This window comes from Ptychodera flava, chromosome 1 (genome assembly GCF_041260155.1).
Source record: "Ptychodera flava strain L36383 chromosome 1, AS_Pfla_20210202, whole genome shotgun sequence".
Classification (NCBI taxonomy): Eukaryota; Metazoa; Hemichordata; class Enteropneusta; family Ptychoderidae; genus Ptychodera; species Ptychodera flava.
In genome coordinates this window covers 13,879,161-13,903,074 of record NC_091928.1, presented here as the reverse complement: position 1 = coordinate 13,903,074, position 23,914 = coordinate 13,879,161, and the positions used below count along the sequence as shown (strand labels likewise).

The 23,914-nt window shown below is 38.8% G+C and overlaps 2 protein-coding genes and 2 long non-coding RNA genes across 5 annotated transcripts in view; all 4 read right to left on the bottom strand.

The window, feature by feature from the left end:
• The window catches only part of LOC139130637 (low-density lipoprotein receptor-like), a 28,432-nt gene extending 20,012 nt beyond the window's left edge, over nt 1-8,420 (bottom strand). For both annotated transcript variants that reach the window (XM_070696384.1, XM_070696390.1), the window contains exons 1-6: nt 8,007-8,420; nt 7,175-7,294; nt 3,505-3,624; nt 2,173-2,289; nt 1,506-1,802; nt 577-692 (exon numbers count right to left, since the gene is read on the bottom strand). In XM_070696384.1, coding sequence (XP_070552485.1) covers nt 577-692; nt 1,506-1,802; nt 2,173-2,289; nt 3,505-3,624; nt 7,175-7,294; nt 8,007-8,088 — 852 coding nt within the window. In that variant the 5' untranslated portion in view covers nt 8,089-8,420. The remainder of the gene's footprint in view (nt 1-576; nt 693-1,505; nt 1,803-2,172; nt 2,290-3,504; nt 3,625-7,174; nt 7,295-8,006) is intronic.
• The window catches only part of LOC139142963 (uncharacterized), a 424,363-nt gene that overhangs the window by 244,772 nt on the left and 155,677 nt on the right, over nt 1-23,914 (bottom strand). The gene's annotated exons all lie outside the window — the stretch shown is intronic.
• LOC139131963 (uncharacterized) lies at nt 8,872-11,955 on the bottom strand. The gene is made up of 3 exons (XR_011552225.1): nt 11,755-11,955; nt 9,487-9,556; nt 8,872-9,068 (listed from the first exon to the last, which is right to left on the bottom strand). It is a non-coding gene; the product is annotated as an uncharacterized lncRNA (long non-coding RNA).
• LOC139131908 (uncharacterized) lies at nt 12,429-23,032 on the bottom strand. The gene is made up of 4 exons (XR_011552215.1): nt 22,717-23,032; nt 14,836-15,030; nt 14,091-14,480; nt 12,429-12,831 (listed from the first exon to the last, which is right to left on the bottom strand). It is a non-coding gene; the product is annotated as an uncharacterized lncRNA (long non-coding RNA).

Genomic DNA, 23,914 nt, shown 5'->3' with positions numbered 1-23,914 from the left:
GAATCCAAGACGCTGGAAAAGTACACAAGAAAAGACATGGCATCATTATTTAATAATTTTATAAAACATGCAAATTATGAAAATTTCGGACTTTTGTTAGCAGTTGTAAAACATTAAATTATATACTTTCTAGCAAATAACATTTGAGGTACTCTTTACCAATGGATGATTATTAGTTGATTAGTGATCGCAGAGTTATCCAAATATATCTACATACTCTGTGAGGATGCCTTTTGAAAAAGAAAGAAAAACATTCAACTTCTTTGTGATTCTCTACTCTATCCAACACCTCGACATACCTCTCAGCAGTGAATCAAACTCAAAAACCAAGTACAATGATGGTTAACAAATATACATCGACTTTCAATATTACTGGGAACAGTACTGTTACATCATCCTGACAAGCAAAGTAACCCCTCCACGGTATCAATGCTACCAATACAGCCTCTCTCACTACTAAAGGTTGTAATAATTATATCTAATGATAATTTCAGTATGTTTTTCACAGTTGCTAACCCTATTGACTTAATCATTGCAAATGATTTGGAGTTTCAACACCAACTCTAAATAACCTACCACAGTTCTCTTCATCAGAGCCGTGTGGACAGTCAGAAATACCATCACATCGCCTGTGGAGGGTATACAATATGCATTACGACACTTGAACATGACATCAGGACAGCTAAAAAGTTCTGGAACATACAAAAGTTAGAAAAGAAAATAAGTTTCTAAGTGTTTTTTTCATATTTTCAATTGCAAGTTAAATGCTCTGTAACATTCGATGAAAGTGTCAATATCGGATGCACAGTCATTCATTACCTGGTTTATGATATATTGATTCATTATAAATTATAAGAAAAAAAATATTTCTTCTAAATGCATAAGTAGGACCACTGCGCATGAAGTAAATAACATAATCAAACACCCGATTTACTTGTACACCCGCTGAGCGCACAGATCAAACACACGTTTTGTGTGTGATATGTGCGCAGGTTAGATTTTCAGATAAATGTGTCAAACAAATGACATAAATGGCAACTTTCCTACATAACATTTTACATTTACCATGATCAAAACTAATTGTGTATAATAAGAGGTGAATTGCGCCATCATTTCCGCTGCAATAGCAAGCGAACTGCCAAACTGCCAATTTAAAGTTGAAAATCAGTCTCATAACTTGCAATATTACCATCTAATTATTGACACATTGAGGCGTAATGGTAGTGATATATTGCGTCAATGTCAAGGTTGAGAATATTGGCTAATGGGAGCTATGTATTTTATTAATGACCCATTAAGAATGACACTTCGCATTTTTTTTTGTTTCTTTACATGAACTTAAAAATGTAATCAATGAATTTAGTTATGAACATATCCAGTTGTTCGCATAGTATGTCGAACTTTCGCATGCATAGTAATTTAGTCGCTCGCACGATTATTACGTGATTCATAAACACATAAAAAGAGCTCATGGATTAATAAAAGCCTAATTATTCCAAGCATACCACAATGCCTGAGATGAGTGACGTCACGGCATCCAAGCTGATACCCATATTGGTCAAAGTCGTAGATACACATCCATTTGCGTCCGACGCAGCGACCATTAAGGCACTGTAATTCATTTACTTTACAACTTTCAAATTTTTGTACCTCGTCTTCTGCCAAAGAATTTGAGACAGCACCATCGTAGTCACAACTTAATTCATCTTCTCGTTTGTTACCTGCGCAGTCTACCTCTCCGTCGCAATGTGCACTGCTTGGAATACAGTCTTTGTAGAAACATTTGAATCCCTTACAAACATCTGTACAATCAAAGCGAACCAGGTCAACATTAGTAAATGTTTATTTTCTGTTCGCGTGTAGAGGGTTTTGATAAGTCACGCAAATTTCTTGTACAAATTTCTTTTTTGGCTGATTTTCTGTTCGCCGATTACCAAGCGATGCCGTATACTCATGGAAGAAGGGTAAATGTCGATTGGAGCCACAGATCATTGTGCATTGAGCTTTTTTGCTCGTCGACACTCATATATTCTGACAGTGTGTTTTATTTTTAAAAGACTTTGAAATTTGAATAAAACTGTCGTCTAACATGTAGTGCAAAACGTAGGCTATTTTACAAAAGTAAAGTACGACATTTCTGACGGCACATCGATTTACAATGCCTAACGTTACCGCAAAACTTTTCATCAGATCCATCATAACAGTCCTCTACGAGATCGCATCTCTTCGACTTCTCAACACACTGGTCATTCTCACATTTGAATTCATCCACTGTGCAGTTTTGATATACTGAGAAAACAAAACATTGACATTATAAGTTATATTGCCAGTCAGACTCTGCAGAATCAGCTATAAAGTTATCAAAGTGTCTCGAAGGCATTAGAAAACTGAATTCGTACAGCCATTGCCAAATGCATCGGGACTATCATTCGTAAAAGAAAGTGTTCAAAACATATTCATAAGCTCATTAGATTAATTTCAGGCAGCCCATACAGATGTGACACCATTGTTTGGAGAGACGATGATAAGTTATTGGGACAAAAGAAACTTCAGGAGCACTAGCCACTTGTGGTTATTAAACTTAGACTCTAAAACAACATCAGCATATACATGCTTAATCATTTCGAGCGGGAGATAGTCATAAAATCAAGAAATCGACTGAAGGCATGAAGACATTGCCTTATGCACACGTTATATCAGAGAAACTTTGCAGAATTTACATGAAACCCAGTATTTCCTATGCTTTCAAACCACATCGAACTGCGGCACTTCTCCATTCTCCACGGAACACAATAACTCTGAAACAGCGATGTGATGAAATATGCAAGATACCTCGTAAGGATTGCGACCAAACTTGTAATCGGTGATAGAACAACTTAAATTAACCAACATTGGAAAATTTGTTAGAGATAAGACAATGTCATCCGCCATATTCCAACACGCATGTCATTTCTATCACGATATCGATTGGGGTTCAATTACTATCTTCCAGCAAAGTATGACTTGCAAGTAAGATCCTATAAGTCATTGCGTTACACGTCATAATCCACAAATAAACAAAAATGAGGGTCTTCATGTACGGACCAATACATGTATTTAAAATCAGTTGATCACACCGCCATCTAGTGATGAATAAATCTTTCATTTCTTCTTCATCATTCTTAGGAAGATCGTCGTCCATGCCAGAAAGAAAGCTCATGTTGTCCCATGCCGGAACAATAGCTCAATTTTAGCTAGAAAACATTTGCACCTGAGTAATAGAAAGCCGGTATACTGACAGTTCTTCAAGTAAGTCATCAAAGGGGTCCACCGGCTCCGACAAAGTTAACACCGCTATCATTCCGACTGTGTGACATATAAAGTATTGAACGCAATCAATGTGAACGATACTTATTCTAAATGAATGTTTTGTATGCTTAGTTTAATTATTTGCCTAGCTTGCCCGCCTTTGTTTAAACTACAGGCCTGTGCAAAAAAGCTTTAGGTTAAAACGTAACATATTACCACAGTATTCTTCATCGCTATTGTCGCCACAGTGATCGATGAAATCACAATAAAATGTCACCGACACACACCGTCCATTTTCACATTCGAAGGCATCTGTTGGGCAATCTCCAGCCATATCTACATTACAAATAAATACATGGTGTAACCAATAACAATAATGAGTATTGTCATCGTTCAAGTAGCATTTATAAAGTGCTACAAATATTAAGGTAAGGAAAAGAAAACAGTAACAAGGAAAAAAAATAGGTTTCAGATATGGCAGTTTTTAGCTCACGTGTTCACACGTGGGCTAATGTCATAGCGATGTCTGTCTGTCTGTCCGTGTGTGTGTGTGTCTGTCTGTCTGTCTGTCTGTCTGTTTACACGATAACTCAAAAACGCCTGAACAGATTCAAATCAGATTTGGTACACAGGTGTCATATGCTACTTGCAAGAACTGATTAGATTTCGGTTAGTATGGCTTGCATATTAATGAAGTTATGCAATATCATTTTTCCCGTACAAATTCCCTATGGAGATGGTAATGACAGTGTAGACATATTTCAAGAAATACTGCACAAAATTTCATGAACCTTTCACAGATGACAATCTCAGAACATTATGATGATACTGTGAGTGTCATGTCAATTATCTGCTAATTTGCATATTAATGAACTTTTGTTATTAGTAATATCAGTCTGAAATTCCTGCACCAAACTTGATGATACGTGCAACAAATATTGATCTGATATATATCTAATTATACTTAGAAGCATTGGGTAGTTTCAAGTTAATAAATAGCTCATTTGCATATTTTATGACGTTTTATAATTAGTCATATAACTCTGATATAACTGCACCAAATTTGATGAATTCTGCTGCAGATACTGATCTGACTGATATCTAACTGTGGTGTAAAGCACTTAGTAGTGTCAAGTTAATTAAGGGTTCATTTGCATATTTAATGAACTTTGTAATTAGGTATATAACTCTGAAATTACAGCGCCAAAGTCAGTGAAATCTGGTACAAATATTGATCTGATAAATATCTAATTGTACTGACAAGCATTTAACACTGTCATGTCAACAAATAGCTCATTTGCATATTTTATGAAGTTTTATAATTAGTCGTATAACTCCGAATAACTGCACCAAATGTGATGAAATCTGTTGCAGATACTGATCTGACAGATATCTTATTATGGTGTAAAGCATTTGTGTGGAGTTTTTCAGGGTTCATTTGCATATCTAATGAGCTTTGTAACTAGTGATATTACTCCAAAATTACAGCATTACATTTGATGAAACTTGCTACAGATATTGATCTGATAAATATTTTATTGTACTGAGAAGCATTGGGCGTGTCAAGTTTATAATTAGCTCATTTACATATTAAATACAGTTTTGTAATTAGTGATTTAAAGGGACATTATTTGTATCTTTTGACCTTATATTGTTGCAAACGAGCAGTTGATAATGTTGTTCGACTTACTGAAAGATGTCTAAAAAACGGTCGACCATAGACAACTTCCATCCCGTTTGCGTACACTGTATAGAAAAACCTTGGGTCAGGGGTTAATGGTGGGCTACTTTTAACCTCAGAGTTGGCAAGGTGACCTAGTACCTGCGATCAGACCACACTGCTAAATCTGGGCCGCTGTAAGCATCCGCGTGTAAAAAAAATAAACCACGCGAAGTGAAAGTCGAAAGCGCAGTATTGCAATTTCGGGATTCCCTATACTGATGCCGTTTGCTCAGTTACATTTTGACGGTCAGTTTTTCATGGAGATCTTGACGGCCAATCCTGCTCTTAGATACACTATTCTTTGCTGCTAGAGAGCACATTTTATAATGGGCATTTCAAATGCCTACAAGCTGCAAGAAGTCGACGACAAGGCCTATAGTGGTGGATTTTTTTCGTCCCGTTTGTTCCTCCATATGCATATGTAGACTTGCCCAAAGCCTGTGGGCATAGAAATGTGAAAACATAGTAAAATGAAGGGATAAACTTCAGTAGACAGTCATGTTATTGTCGAGGTGATCGCGAAATTGAAGCAAATGAATGTACTTTGACAACTGACACGTACATCATATGTCACCGTCTGCGTGGCAGGGCTGTGCAAAATCGCTGGCAGCACCTCGGTTGCTGCGTGCAGTTTCTCCACCAAAAACAACCCATTTTTAATCCCAAGCTTGCATTGAGTTTCGTTTTTGAGCACGGCACCCACCTCGGCTGGGTACACGGTTAGCCCTGCGTACAGGTCTGTGTGTTCCCGGCGTTATACGGCGTGGAGGCCGTATAACGCCGGGAACACACAGACCTGTACGCAAAGCTTAGGTACACCATGGAGGTAGTTGTGCTCAGCTGAGCTTCAATACTTACGCAAAGCCCACTTTTGGGAGTGGGTCGGAGACACGGAGGCCGTAAGCGACGTATAGGGTCTTGGCAACTGTCATTGCGATGTACTCACTTTTGGTTCGAAATGCGATTCAACTGATACAAATAATTACACAATGCACAGAGAATAACAACATTCAAACAGATCTTGTGTGTCGAGAGGTGACTCCACTCGCGAGCAGTACATCAATGACATGACAGCACTCGCCCGGTGTGGTGTCACGATGTCACCGATGCCACACCATGCACTGTTCAGTCCGAGTGCGATGTTTCCAAGTTCAACAAGTGATCATGTCATGTTTGTAAAACGAACCAACGTAATGGCAAGAAAATGTCCTAAAAATCTTGAAAGTTGACGAACATTTGCCAACGATCAAATGCACAGAAAATGCATTACTCTGCACCTGTTTCACTATCACCACAGCAATCTGACATCATTTTAGTTTTACCATTGACCGAATTGCGTCTATGGTTTTATTTGTTTCACAGTCCGTGTCTTTGATACTAAAATCAAACTTACAAGCAAATGCCCTGCTTAGTTTCACTATTTGACAGTAGATTGTGAGACGTGCATTTGTTTATGCGCGTGTGCTTCTCGATATCCATTGTGCTGAAGTTGGTGTGTAGGTCACAGGCCGTTCACGTTCCAGCTGTACTTTGATGGTTGACGTATGCGTAGTAATATTGGTCATGTGCTTGGGTTCAATAATGGCGGTTGGTTCAAATCGCGCGGACGCCCTTACCAACATTGAACCTTGCCGTAAACAGCAAGAAGATGGTTTTACATATCCTTGAAGCCGTCCATAGTCACAATTTAGGTCTCCTATTGATTTGACCAGGGATTTCAGTCATCGAAAAAATGAAAAAAAGTCAAAAGATACAAATAATGTCCCTTTAACTCTGAGAGTACGGCGCTGAAGTTTATGAAACCTGCTACATATAGTGATATCTAGTAGAGTCTAATGAATGTCAATACTGTCGAGTCGTCAGGAGTCAATTTCAATGCTTGATAACTAAGTTTGTAAATTTGTCAAACTCAAAATCTGTGCATGTCCCTTCCTTCCATTCAGAGGTCACATTCGTAGGTCAAGTTGTTGTGTTGAGTAAATGCTAAACTTTCTAGTCTATTTACCGGATATCCAATATTCTGTGAAGCGTACTACTATAATTAATGAACCTGCTGTAAGACACGTGAGCATATTCAGTTCATATCTGGTTTAGTTTCGTCCCACTTCTTGTATATTGCACTAACTTTTTCAACGAAAGTAGATGAAGTCTCTTTTTACTTACTGCATTCGATCTCATCAGAGCCATCAATGCAGTCTGTGTTGCCATCACATACATTAAAAGGATGAATGCAGTCATCGTCTGCACATTTGAATACGTTGACTCCGCACATGTTTGCTGTAACTATAGGTAAAATTTGCTGTTTGAATCCATAATCGTCTCTGAACCCTAAAAGCATTAGCATTTGAAACATCCGTTCCTTACGAAGCTTTTAAACATCTCATCTAATAAATTCAACAACACTTGCTCGATATTACAAAATTTACGAATAAATATAACTGTGAAAGACATTACAGTCAAATGTGCTCGGGTAAATCCCTACCCCTAGAAGACTGGTGCAATGATAGAGCAATAGTTGCTACAATTTTTCAGACTGCAATACCTCTCATGCTTTAGTGTCAATGAAGCACCCGCGCATGTACACGCTCGCCTAACTTTATCAAAGCAGTGATTACATCTCTTATAACTGAGAGGAAGGTCGCCTAGGGAATAATTTACAGACAATCAAGTTCAATTTTGTAATCAATGTGCCAAAAGAGCTGAAATTACAAAAGATTATGTTTGGTTCCTATTTGGATTCAACAAAGAATAATTTGCATATTTCCCGGATACTGAGAGAATCCATTATGTATTTTACCGGATTCCGAGTGCTGAATGATTATTGGTACTCTCATTTTTTCATTGTATGTTATAATAATCCATTAAAGTCATTCTATAGTTTTTTTGGATACGGAACATCATACATAATGCGAGACTGTTGCAATCAGCAATAACGATAGTCTATGTAACTTGCCTTAGTAGGCCATACATATATAATTGAGAAAAGAACTTTTACCTGATGCCTGTGTCACACAGATTGGTAAACTAATCTCTTCATTACAATCCATTAAGCCAACGGTCCAATCTGATGCATCCATGACCAGGCAAGTCGCACCGTGATCGACATCAGCGATTGAAATATCTTTGTGTTGACCAAGTAACACCCGATGGTGTTGTTACCAGTAGTAGTTGCGCAGTCACCTCCAATCAATGCTATGACATCATCATTTACTGTGATATCCTTCATAAGCAGTATATACCCGGATACCTTTACAGACCAGACGTGGCTGAGATAGTAGGATACAGTCAGTAGTTCTTGTCGGTTTATTTCCTTGAAACCAGTGTTGAGATTTGAGCACTGTTTCTCCTTTTCAATGTTTCTTTGTTCTGGTTTGAAACAAATGTTTCTGCGCCTTCCAAACGAAGGATCTTCACAAGCTATGAAATACGAAGTAACGCATGTTCAATACTTACCATATTTACGTTCGATGGGTGCATTAACGATGTTTTGCCTTACCTTGATGCGACGGTCACCTTACAATTATTGTAAGGTAGCATATTGTGGTAAGACTACTGTATGATATAAAACTCTGTGAGGTCTGTCGGTGGTTGTGAGTCTCGTATTATTCAAACATTTCGTGCTGCCATTGTTTTGAATTATAGTTCCGAAACATTACAAAAAGTTGATATCATTGTTGACCGTTGCAGTGCACACATTAGCCAATGGATAAAGGTTAGATGGACATGCGATATGGTGATCAGACAAATTAAGACATTCAAACTGATCTTGTTCTGTTTGAGAACTTTTAGTTACAGACATTGTTTTCGTACGAAAATCACGTATTATCCAAAGTAGAAAATTATTACTTGCCGTAGGAGATATACCAACATAAGAGTCTCCTTCAGGCTCTCCAGAAACCGCGGCTTTCTTACAAATGAACTGTTTCACTGTATTCAAACACATGGAATATCATGCCACTGATCGGTGCGGTGAAAATCAATTAAATCAATCATAGAACACGCTTCCAAACTAGCGCCATCGGGTTGGTTGTAGCCGTCGTCACTTCTAGCCCTTGCCCTACAGGATAGACAAATAATTTAAATTTACAAAACAGTTTATTTTTAATTCGAAATAGTTTGCACGGTTTGGAAGTAGCCAAACTTAACCGTCAGTAAAAGCTTTCACCCTTTTTGTTGGGAGTAATTGGTGCCGTTTACCTACAAACGCAGTGTTAGAGACATCAGCCAAATTTTGACTGATCAACTTTTTGTACTTAAAGAGTGGCGTGACGTTTGCACCAATGCACAATTAATAATGAATCTTTGAGTCAAAGAATCCTCCTCCAACTCGAACGTCCATGCATTTTTTAGTTGACTCTCTACAATTATTAACCTTTTCGAAAAGGCTGATATGCACATGTAATGTACATTATGTAGTTTATCAACTGAAGACAAAGGAAAAACTTTAGATGAAATCTTGCTGGCAATTTACATACCAATCAGTATAACTCATTGGATTCCCATCTGTCCATCGATAGTTACCATTTTGCGTTATATCTGACAAACCTAAACATAAATAAGTAATTTAAATTCAAAAGTGCAATACTTTCGGGTGGTATTAAGAAGACAAGTGTATTGCATCCTTAGAACCATGGGCAACACGATTTCCGTTGTGGATTTTAGATTCAAAAGTTGTCACTTTCGAACACTGATCCATCGAAAAGTTTTTTAGATGTAATAGTGAATCTTTATTGAACGCATCTGTAAAAATGTTTGAAAGAAGCTGAGAAAGTTTCTTCAGTGGTTTGCCTGTCTAAGATTCAGCTACAGTTGGATTTGTAAAAGTGCGTGCTTAAACGTCTGTCCCGAGAAAGGAAACCCTGGTTGGCTGCTTGTCTATTACAGATTCCCACGAGAAATTATCCAGAAAATACACAAACATAATTATACTTAGTATTCTAAAGGCGTTTTTTACCTATCCTTTGATCTTAGTCCCTTTGGACTTTGTCCGGGAACATAAAGCTGACTTCAGTATCTCTCCGTCCCTCCGTCCTTTCAGGCAGATATCTCAGACACGCTTTCTTTCAAACTTGGCACAAGCATAATACACCAAAGCATACATATGAATGTCATTTTGTTTCGTGAGAAGTTCCGATATGATCGCCCGGCGACCATATTCTAATGATTTTTGAATGCCGTTAGCCCGTACTACGACATGTCTTGGCAAGTTTCTTTTAAAGGTGGCACAAAGACAGTTATCTTTGACTTTAATAGGCATTTCAGATGTCTTCATTGTAAGAGCCAATGTGGTCGCACGGCGGACATTTTCTTGCTATTTATTTAATGCCCAAAGCCATTACTTAAGGCATGCCTTAAGATGTTTATCTACAATTTAGAACAAGGATATCACACTATGATTTTCATTCGCATATAAAATGTATAAATGTTACGGTTGTATATGGTTCCAAAGCAGCCACTTTATTCTGATATTTTCTGCTCGCTCTGATTGCATTGAGTGTAAAATTACTTTTAGTGTTTACATCACTGAAGAACTAAGTTGTTGTTAATCATATGTGTTCAAAAAGTCTGTTTCATGCCCAAAACAGAAATTAAAGTCACTCTGTGTGCCTTGGAGTCAAGTTCTACTCATATCTCACATTGTGAGTTGCGCTCTGTGGATAGGTATCGGCAAGAAAAAGTTGCAGGCGGGCATGTTGTCCCCAAAAGCAAAGTCAGTCGACTTTCTTCGACTTTGCGAAGTTCGCACGAAGGTATATCAGGTGTTTGACACCTTAATGGCGACAGCTTTCGTTTACATAATTTACATACTGATACGATTGTCTTCTCAGTGACATTTCTCCAGTGACTTCCAAGAAAATCTTCTTTAGGCTACCTAATAACTTATAGTCAAATAGCTTGCTCCGCAAACGTTCAAGCTACACCTGAACTGCGTATGCATGCAAAAATAAACAGGATTTGACAGTTATTTTGTCGGAAATCTCAGAGGAGTGCCATGACTCCGCGCTTCCATGGAATGACAGAATACAGGCCCTCTCAACGCTAAGTATTTTTGCAAAACATTTTTTCACAACTGACAATATTTTTGATATGGCTCTACGAAAATACACGAAAAAGTTAAGTGACTGATGTAGCGGAGGGGTTAAACAAGACAGAGCTAAATACACTATGGCTGACGTAACCATGGACTCATGGGGAGTTTGCTATGAAATACACTCCGGAGCTGTTGGTGTCAAATTATACTGATGGCGCCCTGGCCGCTGAATGGCTAATAGAAGGGAACATTTTCTGGTATAATGTTGCACATTATGAAGTGACCTGGACTGATTTTATTGCCAGCACGATCACATTCAAGTCAACTCCATCCAGTATACTATGAACAATATCAGTAATCATGAAACTGTTTTGTGATAGAGCCATCTATAGCTATTTGTGTTTCCGAAGTTCTGATCCCTTTTGTTCGAATGTACATAAGGAGCTTCCAGCATATTTCAACACCTCTATTAAAATAAGGAAAGTACCAGATTCTTTTGCCTATTTGGTGCTAATGGACTTGGAATTGCATTTAAAATAATATCTGTAAACTGTTACTGTAAAACTTGTCTACAAATTTATATTAGGCGAGTATTATGAAAATGACTTGTGCTAAGAAACCGAAAGGGATTCCACGGCGTTGAGATGACTGTAAAAACAGAATATAAGCATGCCTTCAAAGAGAGCTTGGTCAAAGCTACTTTAATTCTTACCTATGTAAGTTGTTCTGTCGCCAAGCCCTGTCCAAACCCTGGACAGTAAATAGATGATAAAGTTCGACTCTTCACGGTTCAGAATACTGACCAGATTAGCGCCAACTTGCTGACACGTACTTTCGGCTAGTTTCCATGTCAGTTCTGCCTTTTCCCGACTAAACTTGTAGCAGTTCTTTCCAAACTTAGTCCAGCTGTTTTCACATTATAGTCTGAAAAACGACAAGACGTTTTGCATTCAATCATGTCGTACAGACATTAACTATAATGTTTGATGGTAATTTCACTATCTTTGTGCGCTTTCTCTTCTTCGTCCGAAAATCGTCGATTAATCACACCGAATCGAATGTGCAATGTCTTTTTTACAACTATATAGTACCCCTATCCCTTAGTCCAACAATGAAATTTGAAATTAAAACCTACAGGTTGCATCTACACTTTAGACATTGCAACATGTTTGCCATTCAAAGCACCTTTAACTGAAACTCGTACAATATTGTAAAGATTCAAAATTTCCCATTCTGATGACACTTGTATTAGTCTATAGCATGAAGGTATTAATGGGTGGTTGCTTTAGTTGTTTAGAAAATAACTAGGCGAGTATGTGTGTGCGTGCGTGCGCGCGCTGAATATTGTCCCATACGACAATGGCTCGTAAAATAACTTACATTGATACTTCTGCCTCACAACAGGGATTTGTACCTGAGAGGCAACAACTGTGTACTTGGCCATGAAGCCTGTATAACCTCCTATTCCAGTCTGCCCGCCTCGAAATTCTATGTACACTTGTGAAGTTGCCGATGTAATATATCCAGGGTTATCATCTCCGCAGAATGTGCCCAATAATAAGTCGCATTAGGTGTTGGTGAATTGTACACTCGTACAAAATCACTGCTACAGGTGTTATCACCGACATTAAAATCCAGGAATTCCAACTTAATGACGTCACCATCCGCCACCTTGATACTCAATTGCATTTTGACTCTGATGGGTATGGATTGGGATAGCCAAGGGATTTCAAAACTGTGCACTCTGAATCAGTATATATAGTGTTTTTACATTCTACTTGCTTGCAATCTATAAGGATGAAACAAATGTAATATTATAAGACATAGTGTATAAAAGCATGGAGGAGTACGATGCCGTATGGAGAATTAATACGTACGTTGGCATATATTCTCAGCGCCTAGGACACTGTTTGAAATTTTGAGGAAAAGTGTATCACTGTTCGCGTTCGTCGTAATAATTTGTAATGAAAAATTCATTTGATCTCGCTTTTACTTGTGTCTTATAAAAACACTTCATTGTGCCCGCGGCTCTTTTGGTAGCTCCATGCTCCAATAGAGCTGCCCACGAGATGACACAAGTTTCTGAAAACCGCGTTTGTTGTACGTTACTACAGTAAACATTTACGCTTTACTACAGCCTACAGCAGAAGTTCAAAATCAATACATCACTTTGGCGATACTAACAATTTAACCCGTCGCCTGACAGAATGATGTGTTGCTTTTGATACATCATATTCTTAATGTATATTAGATTCTTGTTCGGTGATAAATTTGTCGATGTTGAGAGATGACTCAGCTGTTTACGGCTTGTGACGAGCTGGCACAGTGGTAGTAGCAAACATAGAATACCGCCGACAGTGAATGACTATCGTTTTCCCAGTTAAAAAACAAACAGACAAACTGTACAATCATCACTTTCAAAATCTTAGACGTTTTCCCTATATTTTACATTTGCCGTATTTCCAGTAAATTCCTTTGTGACAACTCAATTTTCATCTTCACGAGAATGCTTCCAAACAGCTTCAGTAGAAAAAGTGCCGACCGTATACCCTTCTGACGTCAGCAGTAGGGGTAAAACGGGATACCTATAGTGTTACACACACACACACACACACACACACACATACACACACACACACACACACACATATATATATATATTATATATATATATATATATATTATATATATATATATAGATATATATATATATATAGAACAGGCTGAGCAGTATGAAACTAATGGCGATTGCACATATCGATTGCATGGTTTTGCCTCTGTAGACTGATATAACATGTTGGTATTAATGAGAAGAGCCCTACAGACCTTCCTCTTTGTCAGAATGTCAAAAATTGCTTTTACAGGGTTTATAGGTCTATATGCCTCCCATACTCTATCGAACAAGAATTATGTCCATCGTCTTGCCGTTATTGCACCACGCGATGGCCTTCACCATCGCTGAAGTAATTGGCGAAATAATCATCTTGTCAACAGCACCTTATCGTTTCAGACTTAGACTGACGGACAGAAATTATTCTCGAGCCTCACCTGTCGTGTAGTAGGTTGCATTGAACCTCTCCCACGACGGCCGTCATCTGTTAAAAACTCTACAGTCAATTCCTTGGGGCTAGATGAAAGATGAGGTATCTGAGATCCACAAATTTGCCAAGGAGCTGATCAGCGTTAACCTCTGAACCGTTGTATAATGCTACATAACTATTACATTGTGTCTGGTTTTCGTCATGCTGTCCGGGCACATCAAAGGAGTGAATTTTCAGATGGATATATCGACCGATTGGTGCAATAATTGTCCACGTGCAGTTACTCTGCGGGTAGTATTGCTCATCTCCTGTCATGAAGTTCGTACTGAATATCGATCCTGTAGCGCTCGTTAAATACCAGGAGATCCACATCCCGAACAGTCATCTGTGTTGCAGTCTAGAAAGAACGGTGCAGTCGTGTTTATGTGAATTGTTAGATGTTACACAGACAATTGCAGGATAACATTTATTTTGATGATATTATGTAATAAACAGAAATGTGTTTTTTTTTATATAACAAATGATCTTATTAACAATTTGTTTTCTGTGGGTTTCGACCATCGCATTTTATAAAGACTGTTTTCCTCATTGTTGTAAGGATCCAAACTGGGAGTTTAGTATCGTAAACCCGATGTTGACATTCAATTATATTCCCAATATTATATTGAATAGGCAGTATTGATAGAGTTTACTTGCTAGAAACAAAGATAGAGTAATTCTGAATATGCTGACTTCCGCAATATTAATCTTACATGGTTGAAGCATAGCTACAGCAGGCAGTCGAAGTACGCCCTCAACATCAATATCATGAACAGTTATTATCTGCCCTGTAACGACTTTCTGTTGCACTGATGCTTCTACAATGTTGTTCATCCAACACCGGGAACAGTTTCTGTAACACCTATCCGTGCTGCCAAGGATGTAGAATGAAGATTCATAAAACATGCCTGTAGGGAACAAATTGTAGAGGAAATTTTACCTCAAAGCCTAATTATTATGTGTCTTGCTTTCCATGAATCCCAATTTCTACCTAATTTGATGTTTTTTCAACCGTTCGTTTCCTGTTCATAAAAGAGTTTGTTATTCTACAGCTTTATAATCACGTAATATGCATAAAATATATGTTATAAACATAGCCTGCGTGCGTGTAATCTTCACATTTATAGTTTTTGTTGACAGCTGGATTGTAGTCCTGGCCAAAATATGTTTCGTTAACAATAGGTGCATGTTGTACAAAGACAGCATTGTGTTTGTAAGGCTCGTACTTTGTAGTTTAAAGGAATTAGAGGTAGTAGAATCCTCGAAAGTGAAAGACAAACTTTTGCCCACAAACATTCCAAAATGAAACCATCAACCATTCTAATTCTCTGATTCAAGAATCAAATCAGGGGTCATCAGAACGCAATTGGAACTAATTTTAAGATAATTGGATGTTCACATTTTTCAAAGTATAGCTGAATGTTGCAATATTAAAAATTACTCATAAAAACAAGTGTTGACCCGAAAAACAGAAACGCGTACATTTGCAGATTAAAGCTATTATACTCACCATCCAATTTGTTATCCTAAATTAGTTTGGATAGTGTTTCAGGCAAAGTTTGGTACAAGAGCAAACAAATAACTCTACATGCATGGATTTTCGACATTGAAAATGGCCACAACATCTGTTTTAATTCTATAGAGAAGGGGAAAATGTCCGATTTTCAAAAAGCTGAGACGGCTAAAATATTTCTTTTTACCAAGAACTATAAAATGAGACTCCATAAGTGGTAGATCGGAGAAGAATTGTACGAAGCTGAGGGGCCGAAGGGCTTTGACGACGGGCAGTCTACCTTAAAAATACTAAAAAGAAACCCTATTTGTTTTTTCACTTGCTCACGAGGGCCTCCAATGCTCACATGAGAAACATGGCTGTTAGTTGTTATACAAGTATTGACATTGTTCACTAAATCAGAATATACAAATGATGTTTTTTTTTTCAAATCGGGTAAATAAACCAATAAATGTGTAGGGTTCCAATCCATAATTTCGTGTCTAACATATTCTCTAATAAACTCTTCGACAGCACAAATGAGTAGCTCATAATGCACAACAGATATCAGTAGACTTTACATTACAGAAAACTTCATTTAAGCAAAATGTATCGCGCTGTTGTGATTCAACCACATTTTTCATGTTTATATTGATCAAAAGGATATTTCTGCAATATATTTCGTCTGAAAAGACGTCTGTAAATTCACAAAAAGTCTACTGCACAAGGCCACTACATTACAAATTCGAGTGAAAAATAACGTAGAACTTTACGTTTTGATACCTACATGGTTGCTTGTTTTGTTTGAACTTTAATTTGAATTATTTTCGTAAAGATAATTTTCTGCTTGAATCAAAATGCCGAATGTTATGAATTATGGATGTAGCATTCTGTGGTAATATTAGCAGTTATCAGGCCCCTTGGAAATCATGAAATGAGCCTAAAATTTTTAGCAAGAACACCATTGAGGGCACAATATTCATCGCTTTCCCAAAGTTTTCGTGGATTTGGCCACACGAACAAATCATCAGCAGTCAAGCTGACATTTATCAAACACCTTTTAAGATTATTCGTGCCGCCGAATTCGTGCCGCTCAGCGCAATTGTGGTGCCCTATTGGAAATTAATTAGAGGTCTTGTGCCTCATGACATTCCAAGACGTGTATTAGATCTAGAAGAGCACTTGCCAAAAGTCGTATTTATATTATTTTTAATTCACTAATTCTAGTTAAATTAATGTTAACTTTCTACTAGTCCGTGGGCTAGAGGGGCCAACCATGCACCCCCTAAAAACCAACTAGATGGATCTACTACATGGGTATTTTCTGTTCTTTGGGATCTGCTGAACTAGAAAAAAAAAGATGTAAACATTGGATATTTTGGTATGCACTACCTGTCTGCACTGGTTTTGATTTGCATGTACCGCGAAAAATGGCGATGGATAGGGGGTAGTATATCCTACCCTGCATTAAGTAAACTAGCATGAAATAACACAAACCTATAATTTTGTGTACATAGAATAGAATGACTTTATAATGAATTTTTTTTTGGCAATTTTGAAATTTTTTTTATCAAAATACCATGCAACATTTTAAACCATTTTACTTCATCAAGGAAAGAATGTTGAACCCCTACCCCTAGCTTTGCACAACCCAATACAGATACACGTAATTCAAATTGACTCCAGAGAAGCAACGCATAGTTAAATATCTAATGTTAACACTATTTCCTTATTTGATATCTCGGAATAAATAATTAAAACACAAAAAGCTGTCAAATTTTGCTTAATAAAAGTAAATCACAACTGGTACATGGTATTCTGGGTAAAAAAATTCAAATTGTCAAAAAATATCATTTTAAAGTCATCCTACTCTATGTACACAAATGTATTTTGCTATAGTTGGTGTTGTTCAGAAGGAGCAGTATCTTAGCTTTCCAAATATGTAATGTATAGAATAGTGGGTAGGTATATAAGAGAAATAACTGACTACTCAGACAGTAAGTACGGCATGTCTTATGGCCTTGTGGTTAAAACCACAGCCTCGATCTCACACTTTATTCCAATGACCCTTATGTAGCTTTACGTCATACATATAACAATCACATAAAGTATAAGGCTGAATCATACTTGAACACTACATCCCTTCCCACGAAAATAGATAGAGCATGTCACTGTTCATTTTAAACTGTCTCTGGTGCCATATCTCCGGAATGCCAATTTCAAACACAAACATCTTGAATAAAGAATAAACTATCAACCAAAGGTGTCTGTCTTAAACAAATGTTCAACTGCAAGTGTTCAATGATGGCTCATTGATATGTTATCAATACACAAAAATCAAGTGCCAAAAACACAACTTGGCTATGAACACTATGAGGGGGAGAGGTTACTAGCACTTCACCCCTTCGGTAGATCCTCAGCATCTACCTGTACATATCTCACATAATCCTTCAGATAGGAGGGTGGTCTGCGATGACGTTGTGGACGGCTGCTGTGTTGAGTACTGAGTAATGAATCAGGTGACGATGAAGATGTGTCTAACTCACCAAATTCCAAGTCTTCAGCGATTCCTACTTGATCAGTGTCATCTGCTTTAACCTTATGATCTCCTTTTAGGATCTTAAACTGAGATGAGTTTCACGTTATTGTATGGTCTCCCTTCGAGGCGGTTACCATGGAGCCTTTGGTATCCATTACACGGTATGGTTGTGTTAAGTATGGAGTTACCTCTTTCCTTACGTGTCCATTTCGCTTGACTAGGACCGTGTCACCCACTTTAACTGGATTCTTCTGGATGTTTTCACGATTATCTGCGTAGCACTTCATACTTGCTTTTCTTTCTTTATCACGAAGGCGTAGATTTCTATCATCCTTCTGCTGTGTAGTATATTCTGGTGGTACCCCTGTAGCTGGTGGTACACCTGTTGTGGAATGCGGCGTTGCCCTATAGTTCCGTAGAAAACAATAAAGCTGCTGACGCCATGCTCTTCCTTCGACGTGTGATGTACGATAGATTTTCTTAATGGTACGCATGAATCTTTCTGCTTCCCTATTAGCGCGAGGCCACCTTGGTGTTATTTTGCGATGCTTGAAGCCTAAGTCTTTGGCAAAAGCTGCGAACTCTTTACCTGAGCTAGAATGGTGGACCATTATCAGAACGGACAATTCTAGGTATTCCAAATAGTGCGAATATACTGTCCACTTTAGGCATTACTGTTGCTGATGATGTGGAGTGGATGATTTCAACAACAGGATATTGACTGTAGTCGTCTGTTATCACAAGAAGATATTTACCATTTGGCAGGTCACTGAAGACGATACTGACCTCCTCCCATGGACCAGTTGGTAATTCTGACATTTGTAGTGGTTCTCGCTTGTTTTCCACAGTGGTTGCCTGACAAGGAATACACATATCGATTGTTTTCTGTACCAAGTTGTCAATTCCAGGGAACCAAACTTTCTCTCTAAGGAGCTGTTTGTTTTCACGATGCCTTGGTGTCCCTCATGTGCAATATCAATGATTTGTTGCTGTAGTGACTCAGGAATAATAATACGTCTTTCCCGAAGTATTAGATCATGTGATGGTAACGCACTGAGCTCATCTCGCACCAAGTAGAGACTGTGTAAAGCATTTCTTTCTTTAGTGCTCATGCTTTGTAACTTTACTTTTGTGCCAATTGCCAGTCTGTATGGCTTGTATGCATGACTGGAGAACACGATCACACTTTGTTGCTTCTTGTACGTCTTCTAGCTGTATGGTTTTAGGTGTAGCATGCTGTACTACAACATTGATGTGCTCATCCGCAACCCGTTGCTCTCTACTGCTGGGTCTGGTATATGATAGCGGATGGCGAGACATGTAGTTTGCGGGGTTGAATTTACCAGGGTGGTATATCACCTTGAAGTTGTACTGTTGCAACTTTAGAATCCAACGCTCTATTCTGGCTTGTGGCTTTGCAGTTGGGGTATTAAATAGTGGTACCAGCGGCATGTGATCTGATATAACATTGAAGCTATGCACATACAGGTATAGGTGGAAATGAAGAATTCCCCATGTTATTGCTAGAGCTTTATGTTCTATTTGTGAGTAGCACTGTTCTACCTCTGTAAGAGATCAGCTTGCAAGTGCGATTACTGAATCATCACCCTTACCATCCCGTTGAGTCAGGATTACACCAAGTCTGATGGGACTGGCATCTACCAGTAGCTCTGTGCAGGTCTGTGGATCAAAATATGCCATCTCACAGTTGCTTGTGATCTCTTCTTTGATCTGTTTGAGTGCTTGTTGTTGGCGTTTGCCCCATTGCCAAGGCGTATCTTTCTTTGTCAGTTCACGCAATGGTTCTGATATAGTTGCCAAATTCGGAATGAATCTCCCATAGTAGTTGGACATGCCTAGTAGGCTCTTACTTCTGCTACACTCTGTGGTTCTGATGCTTCTTTCAGTGCTTCAACCTTCTTTGAATCTGGAGACACTCCTCCACCTCCGAATACATGGCCATAGAACACTACAGTGCTCTTGCTGAACTTAAATTTCTGCCGATTCAGTGTTAGGTTTCTCTCACGTATTCGCTTCATACATGCTTCAAGGTTGGTATCATGGTTTTCTTGACCTTGACCATAGACCAGGATGTCATCACTTATGTTGAGCACACCATTCAGGCCCTGAAGTGTCGAGCTTATAATATTCTGGAATTTCTCCGCTGCTGAGCATACCCCAAAATTCAATCTCTTGTATCTGTATAGTCCTTTGTGTGTTGAGATTACAGTGAAGTGACGAGACTCTGGTGCTAACTCAATCTGGTGATAGCCTGCGTTCAATCAGCCTGGAAAATACAGTAGCCCCATTCAGGTCAGCAATTACACCATCTAAGGTAGGTAGGTGTGATGTGACGTTCCCTCTGTATGGCCTTATTCGGTGCGCGCATATCGACGCATATTCTGATCTCTTTTGGTTTGTTTGGTTTCTCAACCACTGTTCTTGGTGACACCCACGGGGTTGGTTCATCCCCAACACGCTCGATGATGTCCAGTTTCAGTAGTTTTTCCAATTCTTGTTCAGTTTTCTTACGAACATGGAATGGGACTCTCCGGTGTGGTTGTACTGCAGGTTAACTGTTTTGTCTTCGTGTAGTTTGCATTGTATATCTTTCAGCTTACCAATGCCATGAAACCTATCTTCGTACTCAGCTACAATTCGATCACAGCGTGAAGTGCCCGGTGATATTTGGTTTGCAATGTAAACCAAGCCTAGTTTTGATGCTGTATCGTAATCTAGTAGCGTATCTGCTGGCTTGTCAGTAACGAGAAACTTAGCCTCAGTGTCATGAAGTTTGTACTTTATTTAGCTTGGAAAGAACCATTTATGTTCAATGGTTTGCTGCTGCAGTAGGCATAGACATTGCTGCTGTTGTCTCTCTGTAACTTGGCTTATTGTTCAGGGTATTGTATGTATCCATACTCATAATGTTTACGGTAGACCCTGTATCAATAAGAGAAGCTACTTCTGTTTCTCCTATGCGTATCTTTACTCTAGGTCTATTGCCATTTGTCTGGTGTACAGTGAAGCAGTATTCATCTTCTGAACTCTCCACTTGTGTGTATACAGCTTTAACATTTTCCCCTTTGTCTGACTCTTTGTTTTACCCTTTGAACGGCAGCATCTGGAAAAATGGTTTAGTTTGCTACATTTCCTGCATGACTTGCCTTTTGCCGGGGCAGACCGATTCATGTGGATAGCTGCCTCCACAGTTATAGCAAGTTGACGACTTTATGGTGGGTTGGCACTTGCTTTTGTTTATTAGGTTTCCACCGTTGATGGCGCTGTTTTCTTACTGCGTTTACCGTGGCTGTGTCGGTTACAGTATTTTTTGTTGAATTCTCTTCCATCCCACTAGCTTGAACTTCTGACACTTCAAATGAACGAGCTATACTACGTAAATTTCAAGTGTCGTCTACTCCCTTAGGGCACGACGTCTTAGGCGAGCTGAAGTACACCCACGTATTATTTGCGACTTGACCTCTTGGTCCTTATTTGTGAAGTCACATGTGTTTGCAAGACGTTGCAGACGAGAATGATACGCATCGATCGATTCGCCACTGTTTTGCATCGTGTCTCTGAAGACAAATCGCTCATATTCTATGTTCTTTTTGGCAAAAAATATGATGTGAGCTTTGATTTTGCTGTTTTGACAATGCACGTTGTCGCTTGTCATCAGTAATATTGAATGCGATGAACGCGTTTTCCACCCGACTCAGATATTTCTTCCATCTGGTGCTTGTGGTCGTTGGGTCTGAATAAACAGGGAAACCTGGCATTGATGGTAGACTTTCCATGTCATCCCGTCCTCGTCGCCAATATAGAATAGTGGGTAGGTAGATAAGAGAAATAACTGACTACTCAGACAGTAAGTACGGCATGTCTTATGGCCTCGTGGTTAAAACCTCAGCCTCGATCTCACACTTTATTCCAATGACCCGTATGTAGCTTTACGTCATATATATAACAATCACATAAGTATAAGGCTGATCATACTTGAACACTACATAAGGTTGTGCTATTTCATGCCAGTTTACTTTATGCAAGGGAGGATATAGAACCCCAACCTCTTGTCAATTTTTCCTCATTTTTTGCGGTATATGCATATCAAAACCAGTCCAGACAGGTAGTGCATCCCAAAATATCCAATGTTAACATCTTTTTATAATTCAGCTGATCCCAAAGAACAAAAAATACCCATGAAGTAGGTTTATGGCGAAGGTGCACAGTGGGCCCCCCTAGCCCACGGACTATATTAGAAACTCGTGTGTCTTTCACTGAAAATATCATTTTTCCGACAAGTTTTTCATTTGTCTTTTCAACTTTTGTTTGATATTTTTTGTTTGGAGAACTCCTCCATGATCTTAGTCGCATAGGGGATGAATAACAAATTAGTTTTGTAATATAATGACTATATGCATTGAGACTATCAATCTATGGATATTTCTATGTGTGTTTTGCATCACAATGTTTTGCATGGCCCATACTGTGAACTGTGTGGTCCATTAGTAGGCAAAAGTTATACCCGCATCATATATGATAATTGCAAATGTATGAACTAACCTATAAAGTCTCCTGGCTGAAATGTAAGCATATTCTCTTGCGGAACGTTCCTGACAATTCCACCAGACGATACGTTTGTTACAGTGATGTCATTTGTCCAATCAGAGTGAATTCACCTTTGCTTCTCCTACGGTAAACACCCGGATGTAGAGTGACCGATTCTCCTTCTGCCCAGGAAACATTGAAATACCACTGCTTGATCTTGCCCCCACATGGTAATTTGAGTGTTTTATCGATGACAATAGCGGGACCATGTCGTTCTATGAAGTAACTGTGCGGAATGTGCCGTTGTCCTAGCGAGTCCGGGCACTCCAAAATGTCTTTGTTTTGAAAAAACAAACAAAAATTTCAGAACATTGCATGTTTCTTCGCAAAATGCTATGTATTACTTTTGCACATTACTTGCAAGATTGACATTTGCATGCAAAGCTTGTGCTGTAGAAATTGTTCTGTCTGCTGTAAAAGAATATAGTAAACACCTATTGCCTGGTCATGAGGGCTATAGCGCCCGTCTATTACCCCGAGGGGCCTGTGCGTTACCAGAAACACATTGCTATTCCCGAGGCCGTAGGCCAAGTAGTATAGCGATGTGTTTCTGGTAACAAACGGCCACGAGGGGTAATAGACGAGCGCTATAGCCCGAATAAAGACCAGGCTATAGGTGTTTTATAACACACCACATGCTCATGGTGTATATAGTTTTTAATGTGTTTTGATATTTTGCACGGCAACAATCCATTGTGACAAGTTTACCGGGCGATGTTTCCACAGCGATTTCAGTTGTACGTACGTGGTACCACTATCTTTCAAAAAATATTCGAAGCATACCTAGCGACATCCTTAGTTGCACTTTAATCTTTTCCGTCGATGAGCTGTTCAAGTTCCTACGCTGTTGGAATGTTGGAAAACGTTGGAAAATCTGTTTCAGAGAATGTGTCGTCACCTATCCCGGACGCACATCACGTTCTAGCCACCCGCCATTGTTGCAAAGCTGCAGACGACACTACGGTCACGTGACCGGGCACTTTTCCAAATTTGGTCAGAACTATTTCCCTAGGGAAATAGCTTTTCAAAAAATACCGGACGTCACTTTTGTCGATCCGATGGGGACTAGACGTATCTATTTTCTCGTCACGTGACGTATTCTGGCGAATCGCGACATGGAATGAGCATGTGGTGTGTTATAATTAAGTTACAT